Here is a 17,159-nt window from a genome sequence, read left to right as displayed (position 1 = left end):
CAGCTCCTGTTATTTTGGCTACCTGGAAAGACCAAGATCTCCAGTCTAGCATGCCTCTACAACATCATAAGACATTAAAGTTGCAGTATCACATCAGAGAGGAGTTATCTCCCATTCACAGCTTCATTTGCAGATGTAGCTCAAGGCACCAGTTTGTTCATTAATGACATAGATAAGGATGGTCAAGGATAAAGTATAGTCACGAAAACCAAGCTGTGACAAGAACAGTCTGTGAAAACAAAGCTCTCCATAACCAAGTATTTGGTTTATACTTCACTGGATATTTGAAAAAAGGAACCACTTAACTTTAGAGTCTGGAAACACTGTATCCGTAAAAGACCCACTGTCCCTGGAAAACAGGGAGCTGCCTTGAGCCAGTCAGTTCCATGAGTTCATTGTGGTGATCTGGTTCTGAGGGGTCCATGACTTACCTTCTGCCATGGACCAAATCAAAAACACTGAGTCTGGTGAACACATCACTGGATGCTACAGTTAGGACAGAAAATGTACTTGCTTTGAGCAGCAGATGCTTCTGAGATTTATTTTTTAAAGAGCATCATACAAAACCTTGAAATCAGTAGTTTCATGTTAAGAGTTCAAAATGCAGTTTTCCTTTCCAGAATATACCAAAATTAAACACATCATAGTTTCAGTAAAGAAACTCATTTTCAGTGAACCAGAACCCTTCAGCTTGGTACAACTAACCAGATATTTTAAACAAGAAAAGCTTGTTAGCTTCAGAAAACTGAAAGGGCCCAATATAGAAACTAGACAATTTTGTCAATTCAACAAAGTCTCGAGAAGAACAGTGTGTGAACCACTAACAGCAACATGCTAGAGTACAGGAAATGGTAATTCCACCCTGCTCCCATCACCTGACAAAATACAAGTTCTCTCACTTCATTCCTAGCATCCATCCCTTCTAACAGCACTTCTGTTAGTCCTGCAGGGAATAAAATTTGTGGTGCCACTACATTATTGTCAGGTTAAGAACTATTTGCCACACAGCCCTTCCAGGTCCTTCCCCCACCCAAATTGACTCAACTGATGCTCTTAGTTCTTAAATGAAGCAATTCACTTGGAATTTTAATAGTAAAATAATTTTAGCAGTTATCTTTTGAAAAGTAATTCCATTTTTTAGGATTTTTTTCTTCCATTTACAGCAGAGCGATGAAGAAACCTTTCAGTACTGTCCTGGAAAACTGAAACACTGTCCTTCGTTGGGTGCTCAGTGGTCACTAGAATGAGATGCACAAGTACAAGCAGCAAGAGACTCGCATTTAACAACTGAAATCTTGACTGGTGACCAACTTGAGTCATTTAAAGGCAAAACAACTATGATTAATAACAGCTGAAAGTCTGCTTGAACCATGTATTCTGACATGGCACCTCTCAAAAAGCCTTATTCACAGTACAATCCCATGGCTAGGAACAATTAATAAGGCAGTTTCCAATGAGATACAATCCACTTACAACACAACAGTACTAGAAAGTATTTCTATAAAGTTTGAAATGTTTTTAATATGTACATTCTTTCTTAGTAAATATTAAAGTAGTGCCTTTGTCTTGCACTTTTTTTCTTTAGACTTCTAAAAGGGGATCAGAAATACAGTTTCCCCCCCACTCCAAACCAATGCACAGTTGTTACCTTTGTAACAAGCACACATGAATTCTGTACACCTTTCCGTCCCCACAAAAGAAACAAAAATATGCCATGACTATCCAATTACACATCATCACAAGTTTAAATTACGCATACAAATAATTCCAGAGTACTTAGAAAAAACCCCAACATATTGGATTTATGAAACCATTCCATGCATTCAACAACAAAAAAACAAGGAAAGAAAAAAGAAAAAAAAAGAGATTACGTTTCTTTAAATGGTGTTTTCTCTTTCTATCCAAGTACCAAAGTCTGGATACAGTGTATCATTAAGACTAACCATTGCTTGAGTCATAGAAACATGACAGTCAGTACATAGATAACCGAGTTTGTATTTATAGACAATATGCTATACAGTTACTACCTCTTCAATGAATGTCCAAATAAAGCAAGCTTTGCTTTCTAAGACACTGAAACTGCACATTAAGAAAACAGTACGAGGTGCTGCTAAATAGGTGACAACATTTTGAAAGGAAGGCTATTTTAATGATTTATTATGATTTATTTATATCATCCTGCTTAGTAGTAGGAGTTAATTAGCAGGGTTCCTAGGTTGTTAGCTTGTTTCTTTTTTTTTCTTCCCAGAATAACAAGCTATTCAAGAGCTAGAGCTCACTAAGCCAGAAATATCACCAATTTTCTCTTCAAGAGGAAAAAAAGAGAAGAATTTATGCAGTGAAAGCCCTTGGGGGCAGGCAATCTCTCTCATGATGCAAAATCTTTGTATTTTCTACAAAAGAGGCTTTTAGCACAACATACAGATTGGAAACAGACATTTCAGACATACATTACAGACCTGAATTCAAAGGGTATTTTTTTTGAACCTTTACTATGAAGACAACAAGTAAAATTGTACTATTATTTACATGCAAAGGACTCTGCATGAATTTGTAATATCTTATTTTCACATTTGCCTTAAGATACTCCTTGAAGCGCTGTAGATCAGTTCTAAATTTATTTTACATGACTCTTGACAGGTATCAGTCTCAGGCATGACTCCCTCCCAGTAAATAAATCCATACCATCAATATGCTCAATTTATTTTAACAAATCAGTTTTAGAGTGTCACATGTTCCTGACATACAGGGGTTAATACCCGTGCAAGTTAGTATCCATTTATTAGGAAAACTCTCCATTAGCAAGGTGCATTTCCAGTACAATTAAAACCAGCTTGCTGCATTAACTATTCCTGCCTTGCAATGCTGTTGAACTGCAGTCGAGTACAGTTAAAGAGTACAGGTTGTTGATCAGTACCAGCTGTTAACAATTCTGTTTGTGCCACAAAACCAGAAGTCAACCATTTAAAAAAAAAAATCTTGGCAGCTCTTTAACTGAATTTACCAGGTGCTGTTAATTACCATCCTTATCAAGCGAGATTTTGTAAAGGCTATTTACAGTGTACATGGCTGGGCATGCACCTTACAGACACAAACACATCTGCCAGTTTGATACCATGTAGTTACACAGTGCCTGAAAATGACAACACATCTTAAACACCATTTTAATTGACAGTTTCAAGCGGGAAATGATTTTTATTTTACAACTGCTATACTTGCAAGTTTGCTGTTTTGTTTTTTTTTAATATAAAAACACTAACTCCTGTCCAGAAGTCTAGACACATTCTACATACTACAGGTTAAGGCAGTAAAAAAATGTGTTCCTGATAACTGGTCTTGACAATGTCAATTAAAGCTGTCTGAAAACACTCCAGTTCTCCAACAGATCTTTGAAATCCCAAATAATTTATGAGTGGAAAGAAAAAGTCATTTTGCTTTCTTCAGAATTTTAGTAATAGAGAACAGAACAGAATTGGGTATGGTAATTTAAAAAGCATTGAGGGAAGGGAACATTCGCTTTCAGTTCATTCCATGAGTTTAAAAGTTGAAAGAATACAGTTTTAGATGGGAGTCTTAATCAACCAAGAAGTGTAGGAAATGAAGGAGAAACTTGATTTTAAGCACACTACTGCATTCTTAAAAATATACTGTTATCTTCAATAATTCAAGTAAGGAAACGGACATTATAAAAAATAACTTCATGAACCATAATCAAGTTTCAAATCACATTCTCAAACCTTTAACCCAAAGCAGTTTTATTGTGTTAACTTCATATAATAAACCGTGAAGGTCTGACTGTACACATGGTTAATGATTTGCACTTGTGATTCCTGTAACAGCTGGCAGACTCGCTAACCAACTCACTGTAAAGATATGGCAGATTATGTATTTAATCAAAGCACTTTGATTTAGGCATGAAACAAATTTAAATGGTTAACATTCTGTGCTTCTAATGCACCATCTCATGAGAGGGGTAAGAAACACCCACTATTGTACAGACAGGTATTTTTACAGAAAACCGTTCCTTGACATTTATCTTTTATCCGCAGCTGTAGATGAGAGTATAATCTGTTGTAAACAGGGCACTGTGTTGTAAAACCAGTTTTTTTAATTAAGATCTCTCTCCAAAAGTTGGAAAAACAGACTCTTCAGAACGTCTTTCAAACGTAGCATATTCTGTTCGCTATATCATAAAGTTACTTTCCTTTGATTCCTTTTTAAAGATGTTCATGTTCACAGCAGTTCTGTTTTTAAAAATTGTTTGAAATTTATATAAAATTCTGTACATGTTCACAAATTATTGCATAAACAGCATAATCTTCATGACAATATTCAGCAACACATGTCCATCTCAGGAAGTTCACGTTTCCCTTCTTGCTTTTTTCTTCTTTTTAACTTGTTTGGGGGATTCCCAGCTTTCTTCAGACTTCGCTAAAAACAAAACGTAACTACAGTGTTAGGACTGAGAAAGTTTTCACGAACTTTGAAAATCCTGGATAGTACACCCCACATTAACTTGAAGTAATTCAGAACAATTAACTACCATGACTTTTGAAGGAGATCTATATTTACCTGCTTCTCCCCAAGTCTCTAATTTAAAGTGAATCTAAACCAACATTTGCTGATTTCAGCCTAATTATTCACATCACAGAGGAATATACAACATAGGTCGCTCCTTTTGTAAATGCATTATTTACAGTACAGTCATCATTTTTTTGGCTAACTGGAAAACAAGTACATGTACACAACTCACATTCAATGTTCACTTTTATCAGACTACACTGTTTTAAACTACAAATGTAAATGACACGTCAGAAGATTATTTTTAAAATAACGAACTATATAAAGATGTGGTTACACGGAATCCACAATCAAATAAAGAAGCACTATGTTATTTTATGAAAAGAGATTGCCTTAAAACATGCTGACTGCCAATAGTGGTAAATCAGGTAAAATCTTATATCTGCTGAAGGTAAGAGATGCTCTTCCAATTGCTGAGGCATGAATCAGTCACAGAAGCCTTCATGTTTTAGAACCAAACCAAAAAGTTGTAAATTGACACACTGACTTGGAAGATGATATTGTTTAAATTCTTCCGCAGTCATTAAAAACTGGTTTAGTATTTCAACACAGTCAGGAACTTCTTACAAGATGTCAGGATTTTTTAATCTCATTAAAAAGTCTAATTCAAACTATTTTTTTAAGCAATGTCTTTCATATCATGACTTCCCTTCTAATTTTTCTGTCTGTATTACAGAGTGGGTATTTTCAGCAGAGGTGTTTTTGCTGAGTATAAAAGAGGATACATTGACACCTCTGGGCACAGCTCATTTTTAGAAAGCCAATATATCTGCATGTATCAGTCTTATGCATGTACTGTTAGGCTACAACAAAAATAAGTGCACCACCTTTTTACCTCTAGATTAGCAACTGTTTTCCTCCACTACTACTACATTTCATGGAAGCATATGTAAAAAGATGTTAATGAGCTAAGTTGAGAAGTCAAAAAAAACCCCAATAGGTTGAAAATTGAATTACTTATTTTTTTTCTGTATTTCTGGTAGCTAAAAATGCTGTCAACTGCTATGTGAGTGGCCATCTGTTCCACTGAAGGCTTGCAAGCATGCCTTTGAAACAGTGTTGGCAGAACTCCTCAGTCCCAGCATGGAGCGCCAGTCCTGACGGTGAGGAGTACGCCCAAATGTCTGTTACAGAGCGGACAAGGCCAACAGACATTTTCAGTCATTCAAGCAAATGAAGCCAGTTTTTCCTCACAGTGAAAGCACATTTGTCAAAGTACTTCAATGCAAACTAAAATGTGGCAAGGTACATAAATTAAATACATAGGAACCTGATCTGGCACTCTAAAGCCAAACCTCAAGGCAAAGCACTCTGACTATGTGTGCCTTATGGGAAAAAAGTACACCCTGAATTCAGACAAATGAATTGAACTGAGAGATACTCACTCTGTGGAGGAGGCACACTGTTTTGCTTAATATTGGGACTAGAAACATCTGTCTCTTGCAGCATCTGTGGCACTTGGGAAGCGATCTTCTTGTCAGAATCGCTTTCTGATACAATTACAGATGGCTCAGTAGAAACAGCAAGCGAAGGAGCCTCCTCAGGCTATTTGAAAAACAGAATAAAGTTTCAAAATTGTTATTAATTCATACAGGAGTAGAACGCTCTTATATGGTGTTCTTTTGGCAGTAAACTTAGGAGCTGCTGGAAAGATGGCATTGAAAAAATTAAGCAAATATCCATATTCTTCAAAACTTTCAATCAGGCCTGCAAGACTATGACTGCCACCTAGTGCCACAACGTCTGGTTGCGTACAAGCAAAGACAAAATACGTGATATGCAGAGAAAGGGAGAACAACCTAGAAATCACTAAGATCCTAAAAAGACACTAGAATATATACTCAGAAAAAAGACAATGACACATATGCACTTGGCCACAAGGCAAACAAGAAAGCTATATGGGTCCAAATACGCAATTCAAAAGTCAAGACAAATCAAGCTTTTACACGATTTAGTAAACATTTGCAGTTGTTCCTACTGACTGTTCAAAACACTCAATAGCCTTATATTACAATTACAAGTATCTGTTGCTAGAGCACTCAGATTCTTTCAGTGGAAACTGCTGTAACTGTCAAGTAAAAGATATTCCTAGGATTTTGCAGTCATCCAGTCTATTTTGAAGGTTTCCACTACAGAGACTGTACAGTAACCGTAGCTTACTGTGTAGCGCTTACCAGAAGTCAAAATGCAAAAATCACTTCACATTCCAATAGGAAAATCAGAAAATAAAAACCACATGATCCCACAGCAGGTGACCTACTGACAAAAGCTTTTGAATAAGAGTGTATTAGAAAATAGTGCCTCATTCAAGCATTACACCATGAACTTTAGGATATTATTAAGAAATTGTTAACTGAGTGAGGCACTAGAACAAGTTTGCCTGGAGCAGCTGTGGATGCCCCATCCCTGGAACCATTCAAGGTCAGGTTGGATGGGACTTTGAGCCACCTGGTCTAGTGGAAGGTGTCCTTGGCCATGGCAGGGGGGGTGGAACTAGAGGGTCTTTAAGGCCCCTTCCAACCCAAACCACTCCATGATTGGCTGTAGTTGTGCCACAAGAGCCAGGACAGACCTTGCGCTACTGCAACAAGCGTCTACATCCAGCTTTTGATGTGGATGTAAACAGATCATATATTATAGTCATATAGTTTGTACTCTTACCATCATGAGAATGTAAGCATCTAAGGATTTAGTCAGAACATATAAAAGAGCAATAGGATACATCTTTACACTTTTCTTTTTAAGGTGTCAGACTGAGAAAGAAGTTTAACAGCTTTAATTAAAAAACCCAACTCATGAATTTAGAGAGTAGAAGATCACTAATCTTTTATGACTACAGGAGTTTGCTGTGCTTTTACACATCAACTGAAGCAAGTTTTTTAAATAACGGTAATTCTCTGGATCTACTGAAAATATGGCAATTTAAATTTATTTTACTATGAACCATAATGATAAAATGGACTTGCATCCTATAGCACTTTCAACCCTAGGAGATTCTAATGTTGTCTAAAGCTTAGCAGTCATCAGCTACATAAATAAAAGAATTCTAACAAAATGGATGTGGCCTCTAAAACAGGAGGAGGACTTAAAGCTTCTAGTTGTGTCAGGTAATTGTTTCAGTTCACTGCTATCCCAGTTTTGTTAGGACAGAGGCACCAGCAGGTAAAGCAACTCAATATTTTAATGACATACAGCTGTCTCGAGTTGACTAACAAACATGTTGCAGCCTGAATGTTAAAACACTCAGTATTACTGCCAATGTAACAACACAGGTATATAGAGCACCGCCTGGGCATTTTTCCTAATAGTGTATTTCTGTCTGAATGTTGGATGAGGTGAAGTGGACAGCGATACCAATCATTAAGAACTGGGTACTACTCTTTGCTAGAATATTCGGTGCCAACAACTCAGTTCAGAAAGGAAATCTGAAACAATGTGGCCTATTTGATAATATAAATAGTTATATGCATAATCCTACAACTTATTAATGAAGTAGTGACTTGTGAAACTGTTACAAAGAAAAGGCATCTCCACTTAAAACCCATGCTTGCTGATAAAATGCCAAAGGTTTCCACACAGGCAAATGTATAATATGGGAAAAATGTCACTCAGCTGTTTCTAGTCTTTATGAGGACACTCTGCACAATAATTTATTCGCACTCAGCTTAATTTACCCCAACTGTTCTCATGTTTTAAAGCATTTGCTCAAGACTAGACTACCTACCCTGGAAACTTAAGTCATCCATTTCACACAACAGTCACAGACTGTTTCTAAAACTTTTTGGAACAGCCAATTCAAACAATATGAGACGGCATCTTTGCATGTGTGAAATTTCGATGAAGCGAAATCTGATGGCAAGGAGACTTGCTAAAGACGGACAGACCAACTGTTAATTCACAAATTATTCTGTATCAAGTCCAACTAGCTTCCAGAGAATGTTGTTAGCAATTGTTTTATTTGTCCTTTTCCCCCACACCAAATTTAATACAGTCTATGTCTTGTTTCACAAAATCACCACTAACACAGCTATACATAGGCACATATAGGGCAGACTGAAACCACAACAAGACTCAAAAATAATGGGAACACTCAGGCTCCCCGAGAATAGTGCCTGGTGTAGGTCTACAACAGAGTTGATGCCATCAAATCACCTAGGAAGCTGGGTATGTTTTTAAATGCTAAACAATTGAACAAAGTCTACTGACACTAGGCTGATATTTTAGCAGCACTGACATCTTATCAGAAAAAAAAAACAGTCTAACTGCAGATCAAAAGAATCATTACATGTAGCTGAAAAGTATTTCTCAAATCAATATAGATTTGTAAACAGCAAAAGCTATAGTCTTTTGGGATGCACCAGTATACCTCTTTCTAAAGGTCAAAACCTCCACCAATCAACATCACAATTCAAACATGAGTTTTCTGTCTATACATTTTCAACCATGGACTCCTAACACAAAACAATGCATTTGCTCTTAAGTTTTTTAAAAAACAAATTGCTGGGTATAAGGTCACTTGCACTCATAGGCAGGTGTCTTTTTTCAGACACAGCTTCAAAAAAACTCCACAAAACTTCGTCATAGTCAGACAGAATAGGTAGCTGTTGTTAACCTTGAATAAAGTCTGAATGGAACCTAAAGTAAATAATTATAGCAAAAGCTCTACCTCAATGTAGGATATTTAAAGTTAAAGGTATGTCTAAATGTGCTTTTCAAGGCACATGTTCTCAATACACACTTTCTGTACTTTCTGTAGACTCTTGTTAAAGATTCCATTCTAGTATTTTCATTTGAATCTCAAGACTTTGTTAGTTTTATATAAGACAAATGATAGGCAATTAAAAAGTAAAACTCAATACTCTGACAGACATTCTGTGGTACTGAACTGCTATCTCAATGGTATTGTTCAGTCTTTATGGAACACAAACCCAACACTACAAGGAATATTCCACACTTCTTCCTGCAATGTGATGCCTGTAGGACAATGTTTTCCAAAAAAACTGTTAGTTGGAGAAAAACTAGAGAACTCGTATTCTCTAGAATGTTTGTTTCAAGCTGAGGCAAACAGTTTGTGAACTGATTAAAACAGAAACCAGTTTAGTAATTAAGCTCAGCACAGTCATTACAATCAATTTTAGACTGTTTTTAAGTCAGAAAATATATTAAGTAAACACTTCATTCTGTTGCAATAAAACAGTAAGATATCCTATCAGTCCTGTGCTCAGACCTATTTGTTCTTAGGTTTCCAGATTTCAAAGTATTAAGCTATTGCTTGAATATTCAAACAAGAAAATAACTTGACAGTAATGGAAGTGACTATTGATTTAGAAGACTTTGCTTTTCAGAGTAGACCTGTATCTGAAATTCACAACCTCTCAATCACCTTTATATTCATAAACATACAGCTTGAAGCAGTATTATTATTGCAACCTTAGCTACAAAAATTAAGTGTTGCAATGGACTTTGAGCACTTCCAATTGAAAATTGTAACATGAAGCCAATTTTGTACCCCTACCTTGGCTGGTTCACTAGTACTTATGGTCTTCAGAGAAAAAGCTATTTCCTGCTGTGGTTGAACTTTTGAGGTATCCTGCTGAAATTCCTCTCCAGCTTCTCTATCCAGTTCTTCAGTGTCCTACAAAACGGGGAAGTGGGAAAAAAAAAAAAAGCCTGTATTTGTAGTAAAGTTCTGACTCTTCTTCCCTGAACATCAGTTACACTGCCATAATCAGTTTTTATATCTAAGAAAATCTATTTAAAAATAAAATCAAGTAGTGGGCTAATATTTGCCTATGCTAACACTCAAAACATGTAGAACAGCATAGTTACAAAAGTATAAATTGAATCTAATAAAGCCCAGAGTGCTGTATTCTTCATGCAATTTATTAACAAAAATCCCAATCTCATTCCAACTGCGCTTCACATGCCTGTGAAATTATAAGGATGTGAAGTTAAACTTTAAAGTGATCTTAAACACTTGGCAAAAGTGTCACGATGAGACTTGACTGCTCTCAATTCTGTGTTCTGTTGTAAGTAAAATGTTTTTAAATGCAAGTTCTGCATATTACTCTGTACAGTTTTCTATCATGTACTAAGTTCTTATAATATTTTTGGAACCCAACTTAGCTTGCTGTGATGCCTGCAAAACAAACCTCTCAGTAGAGAAACTGAAAATAAAACCAAAATATCCAAGAAATTCAACACTTATTCCTTGAATACTGTAATGGTGGAAAGTCTTCATCTTACATGAGGAATTAAGAATAGTTACATTTGTTTCTTGCACCAGAAGAATCCTGTGGTGGTGAACAATTAACAGAACACAGGTCTCTGGTTTTACACTGGAAGTACCTCCTGAAATATCGTTCCTTCACTTATTTCCCCTGGATAGTTGAAGTTTAAGTCTGTTGATTCTTGACAGGAAAGCATATATGTTGCCTTATGTCTACCTCTGAAGGTAACATTCACTACCTTGGAAAATACTGAATCAACACATGACTGTGAACACTTACATATAAACAGTGAGAAAAGATGATGCTGTTTAAATGAACGTGTTCAATTTTCAGAGGACAAACACACAAACTTTAAGGGAGCTTGAAGTAGGACCAGCAAATTCAATTACTACACTGCTCTAACACGGATCTGTGATGTATTAACAGCTCTGTCTACTCCTTTCAAACACCACCTCTCAATTTTCCATAAAAATTCAATAGAGAGGAATTCTCATTTTTAAACCGATGATCTCATAGTGTGATGAAGTGAAAGAAAATTAACAACATCAGAATGTCCGGAAACCAATGGGTAGGATAAATGAATCTGATGACGTCAGTATGGACAGTAGGATTTAACTTGACATATACAACTTAAAAGGCAGCTCACAGGCAAAGGAAAAGTAATTTCAGAACACACTTGCTGACCTTAAGATCCAATCAAGACATCACAAACACCTGTTAACCATATAATCTATTAATCTTGACTCTCACTTAGAGTCATTGCAGATACTAGAACGTGACAGATTTCAATTACGAAAAAAGTTGCAGTCCTAGTACCTTCAGCTTGAATTTGCCTCAAAAGAAACACAAACATTGACACAAACACCCACCTCCATGTAGACAACTTTAGTGTAATAGGAATTTGATTTTTTAAAATAGTTTAAAAAAAAATCTCAGACTGAAATGATAATCATAAAAAGCAAATCCAAAGCAAGTACGAGTGAAGTAATGCTTCCTCCTTCTCTCCAATTCATCTAGTCAGATTCAACCAAGCATTTGGCATTTTGTAAAGAATGCAAATTATGAATGGCTGTCACTATAAGCAGACGCAGGATGTATTCTGAGCAAGAGCTATTAAAAGCTTTTTGCTATTAGGAAAGGTCTCATTCTCATCTACTCAAACATGATTCAATTGCCAAGTGAAGCACAACTTGCTTTTCCTATTTTTGCAACCAATCTGTTTCAACATAATTCTTAAAAAGCTCTTCAAGTGACAAAGAAAACTCCACAACCATCCTCAGTTTGCAAATACTATCCATCTCACTCAAACCTGCCTCATAGTAGCTCCACCTCCTGAGCTCAGGACATTGATATCATTTTGCAAAAGCAAACTAGGCCAGTACTTAAAAACCTCACTATATTCTCATGGAACTGTGCTTTAAGACAGCTTAAGAGAAAACTTGAATTTCTCTCCTCCTAGCTAGCTATATCCACCAAGGCAGCTGTCCTTCAAAGGACAGGAGAAGACTTCCCATGCAAAGGAAAGTTCTTGGAAACATCCCTACAGTACAGAATCCATACTTGACAGAAAATAAACAATTCAGGATAAATACTTTCCACATATTTCATGCTTTCAAGTATAAATCCAGTAATACTATGTCCTATTCACAAGTTAAACATCAAATACTTCAAATTAAAGAAACACTAGTAAATGAAGGATTACCTTAACTCTTGAGAAACATTGGTAGACATTCCAATACCATGAGGAAATTAATTTTCCCCAAATAACTTTTGCTTAAGATACTAATATATAAAAATAAGGTGATTTGTGAATTCCTCATAACTGCCTTTTAGAATATCCAGATTTTCTTCCACTTACCTGTGCAGGAGAATTAGCTTCTTCACCTTGCTTCTTCTTTTTCTTCTTCTTTTTCTTGGATTTGCCACTAGTAGAACCCTGAAGTATTGGTTCTGCTTTTTCTCTTTCATTATCTGAAGCCTTTGCAGGAATATAAGGTATTTAGCATTTAAAATGTCAGCGAAACACACCTTCCACAGACTAAGCATGAATTACTAGTTATAAAGAATTCAATTGCAAATAAAAGTACAAGTGAACACAATCTTATCCATTTGGTTAATTTCAGAAAGACTAGATTCTCACCAGGGTATCTGGTAACATAGGTATAGGAGCTGGGAATGAAAGAGGTGACAAAGCACCCACCATGTACTGATGGGATAGAACTGCTGCTTTTCATAGACAGGATTGAATATTGTTAAGAAGTATTTAGGAAAACAGATCTAAATCCTGTCTTAGTCTATAATGATAAGCTAATCCTTAAATTATGGTGAGACAGCAAGATTTGACATGGAGCTAAGTGGCTTCTCTTTTCTCAGTAACAACATTCGCGTTTTACTTCTCTTGTGCTACTCTTATCAGCAGTAAAAGAGATGAAAGGTTACCTTTATCATCACTCTTAAGTTACTTTAAGAAATGTCAGCAGTAAGGACAAAGTCTTCGAGCTAAGGAGAAAATATCACCTTTTACCTTCTGAACATCAGATATCTCTTCAGGTTGAGGAACAGAAGTAACTTTTTCTTCATCTACCCAATTCCCCCACTCTTCTGCTGGTGCATTCCAATCAGAGCTGGGATCAGCTGAAGAAAGCCCATCTGTAAAGATTAAAATGATTTTCAGGAACATCTCCTTACTTTTCAGGTGCTCTTGGACAGTTAAAGAATGTCTATGTATAAAATCACTCATTGATATCAAGATATAAATATTAATTTCCTATATTTCTGAAAAAAAAAAAAGACTTTAATCTTTAAAGATAAAAGACTTTTACTTGATTATTTTACAAAGCAATTGGATTACAAGCTAGTCACAGCAGCAGCTACTAGATAACTACGAGATAACTTTTCTAGACTACGCAAAGAGGGTCAAATTTATTTAAGAGTTGTTCTCTATCTTAAACCTTATTCCTAGACTGTGAAAGAATTAAGATGAACTACAACACCGATCAGTCTTAACTAAGAATCCCTTATTCAGTGATATATCTCAAAGCATCTATGTTACTGAGACAAGTCACCATGTAGCACTCATTTTTTAATAGCCTTATTTCTCCTAAGACTCTAAGTCCCTACTCCATTTTGCTGTCGTTCAGTCATGATGGCACATGTTTATATTGTCACATGGGAATGATGAATTTAAAGTTCAGTTCAGTTATATAAAAATTAAAAATATCTAATGGGAATAACTAAGCTTTAAGACTGACTGTTCACTAGAAATTTACAAGCAAGTTGATTCTAAAACAGAACACTTTGTAGAAGATCGTCTTTCATTTCATACTTATATTACCATCACAAATACTTCTCACCCTTAGTCTATTCCAAACTGAAGGAGAAGAGGAAAACCTGGTCTGATAATTTAAGCAGGATTCAGTTTAAACACTTGAAAATTAAGTAAAAATGAAAAGCAGTAAAAAAACCCAAATGAAAATTACTGTAAAACATTATGAAGTCAAGAATACACTAATAAACAGCTTACGCTCAGAAATGCAAGTTATGCTTTTGATCATATGTAAAACTGACTACTTTCAAATGATAACCGTAATGTGCTTCCCATATCCTTAAATCTGATAAAAGACAAAAGCTAAGTTTTGAAATGAAGTGGTATCAGGGTAGTCATGATAAAACTGACTGATGCAGTCCTCAGTTCTATCCATTTTACTTTTCTGATTATTACACAACAAGTTGTTCTCAGAGAGGAGGTAACACGGAAAGCAGCTTTACTGGTCAACTTGACCAACTTTTCAGGTCACTGACCTAACAAAAGGCACTAAACAGTTTTTCTTAAACATTCTCAGATCTGCCTGAGTAAAGCTATCAATTACAGGAGAATTCAAAAAGTGAACTGAAGGCTGAAAATTTTCTTCACAGGTACAGTTTGTCTAGTAAATATTTAGGTAGGGTTGTAACTTTACTACAGCTCTCTTAGGAATAGACTGTGGTAAGAAGTACAAGAGTATTCCTTAATTGTCAGGGAGAGAGAGGAAACACAGATTTTCACAGAATCACAGACTGGTAGGGGTTGGAAGGACCTTTAGAGATCATATAGTCTGCAGTGACTTCTATCATGCACATGCTTTTTATATATATGTGTATATATATATATATATATATTTATATACATAAAAACTTGCTAATGATTGCTAAGTGAGAAAAAGTTAGACTAAATATAAGAGTCTTTCGTAACATTAAGTTTTCAGGAAAGTATAATAATGTATAAGCAAACTCTAACTGAAATACAACCTGCCAAATACATCTTTTGGAGACTCACAGCACATTTTTCTTATGATTTTCAGTAAGTCTGTTTACCAAGATTTGCTAGCAAAAGCCAGAACTACTTTAAAATGCATAAGCTCTCTTTCACTTCTGAGTTTCAATATCCAAGTATTTTCCTAAAAATTGTCAATTGTCTATTATAATTTGTCAAAACACTTCTTCCTGCTTTCTTCAAAATCTCAATTAGCTTTACAGAAGTGACACAATCCAGGTTCTCCTTCGGATGCTCACAACTGGTTAATACAAGTGGCTAATGTAAGTAACTACACTTTCAAGTAACAGTTATTAACAACGTACAAATGAATATTTTAGAGGAACATACTTAACCCAGACCATTCGTCATCAACAGGGGGTTGAGAATGACTTAAATCCCATTGAAAATCAGAAGTACCAGCCTGAGAAACGGACTCACTGTTGGATCCTGAAAGGTAATAAATAAATAAGTTAGCAAGCTTCCTGAGGTCTCTTGGGCACAAAAATTCCAATCAAAGTAGGAAAGGAAGACAGAAGGGTCAAAGAAAAAAATATCTGATCTTAAGGACTGCACAGGACAGGAAAACTACAAGACTCTCAAAAATCAGATATTCAGAAAACAAGAGAACTGAAGAAGGAATACAAAATTAAGTCAGGAAAAAAGATAGGGAGGATGAATAACAACAGTTTAAAGCTTAGAGCAGTCTCCTCAAATTGAAAAAAAAATATAACAAAATTTTACAGGTAGTAAAATTATTATTCTGTATCAAAAGAACTTTTACAGGGAGAAGATTAAAAGGATAAGAGTACCAGAAAGCAACCTCATGAGTTACAGTGCAGACAGAGCAATTAAATTACTCATTCCTAAGCATCCAATTCTCATTTCAAGTGAAAGGTTTTGGGAACATAACAGTAGCATAAGAAACAACTGTAAGGCCAATACTAGTCATGATAACAAACTGTCAAGACAACTAACATCATTATTTTAAGAAAAATAAGGTATCAGCAAACAGAAACCATTTTAAAGAAATAAATCAAAAAACTTTTTAATTGTGAGAATGAAGAAATTAATATATTACTTTATGATGACTTATTTTTGAAATGAAGTGTAAATAGGATGACAGCTACCTGAGTCTCTCTATTTTAAAAACACCTCTGCAAAAGATACCTTAGATGTAAGGAACTTTGACATGGCCTCATTCTTTGCTAGCCAGTCATGGGTAAGAAGTAAATATTTATTCATGTGGTCACTTTGAATTACAACATTGCTGGCTAAGGTGCATCAAAGACGTGAATATATTTCGCTGACCTTAAACTTCTCTCAAAGTTAGAATAGTAGTAATGCAGGTGAATCTCAGATCAGTCTGTCATTCCACCTCATTAACTAAACCTTAAGTTTCAGCCTAGGGACTGAACTTGAATTCAAGTGGCTCCCTGGGAAATGCTATTTTATTAAAACTCTTTGTACAATTAAAACCTTGTTTCTTCTTTTCCTTTAAGAAAAGGTTTTTATAAGTTTTCATTCAATTAACTGTTCTTTGGAAAGTCTGACAAATTAGATGTTGGCATTTATAACTTATTATCCTGCTCAGACGTGCAGAGAGAATGAAACACTCCTGAGCTGGAGAACACTAAGCTTGAGTTCCATAACTAAAAAGCTAAACTGCAATATAAGTAAACACAGCATAAGTGCACAAGCACTTGGCCAGCTACTTCCTTAAAGAAAATAGTCATACCAAGCTCATTAAGCGACTGGAGTAAGCAAGTGCAGAAAACCTGACATATGATCCCTTTATTGTATAATAAATCACTGTAGCACTTATGTCAGTAGTTTAACACATAATATTTGTTAGAAAGCCAGGCTTGCACTCTATAGCAATTTCCAAACAAAATCCCAGAGCTTAACTTTCCCACCTATCATACACAGAAGACTCAGGACTTCAGATCCTGCCTATGGGACATACTCTAAACTCAGTACTTCAGGTCCCTGAAGAGGAAAACCCCCATCAAATAACAAATCCAGAAGATCAGGGTAATTAGACTTCTCTAGAATGC

The 17,159-nt window shown here is 35.6% G+C and overlaps 1 protein-coding gene across 2 annotated transcripts in view; it reads right to left on the bottom strand.

Annotated features, from left to right (window-relative positions):
- Window positions 1-1,057: 1,057 nt before the first annotated feature.
- Window positions 1,058-17,159, bottom strand: part of MTDH (metadherin) — a 33,895-nt gene continuing 17,793 nt past the window's right edge. Inside the window, exons 8-13 of one of the 2 annotated variants that reach the window (XM_061995064.1) lie at window positions 15,454-15,552; window positions 13,336-13,460; window positions 12,670-12,789; window positions 10,097-10,216; window positions 5,967-6,126; window positions 1,058-4,431 (exon numbers count right to left, since the gene is read on the bottom strand). In XM_061995064.1, the coding sequence (XP_061851048.1) occupies window positions 4,361-4,431; window positions 5,967-6,126; window positions 10,097-10,216; window positions 12,670-12,789; window positions 13,336-13,460; window positions 15,454-15,552 (695 nt within the window). In that variant the 3' untranslated portion in view covers window positions 1,058-4,360. The remainder of the gene's footprint in view (window positions 4,432-5,966; window positions 6,127-10,096; window positions 10,217-12,669; window positions 12,790-13,335; window positions 13,461-15,453; window positions 15,553-17,159) is intronic. The other variant, XM_061995065.1, reaches the window with a different exon arrangement.

The sequence above is a fragment of the Colius striatus genome, chromosome 4 (genome assembly GCF_028858725.1).
Source record: "Colius striatus isolate bColStr4 chromosome 4, bColStr4.1.hap1, whole genome shotgun sequence".
In the NCBI taxonomy this organism is placed as follows: domain Eukaryota; kingdom Metazoa; phylum Chordata; class Aves; order Coliiformes; family Coliidae; genus Colius; species Colius striatus.
Note: the sequence above shows the minus strand (reverse complement) of the source record. Positions and strands in the feature narration are given on the sequence as shown.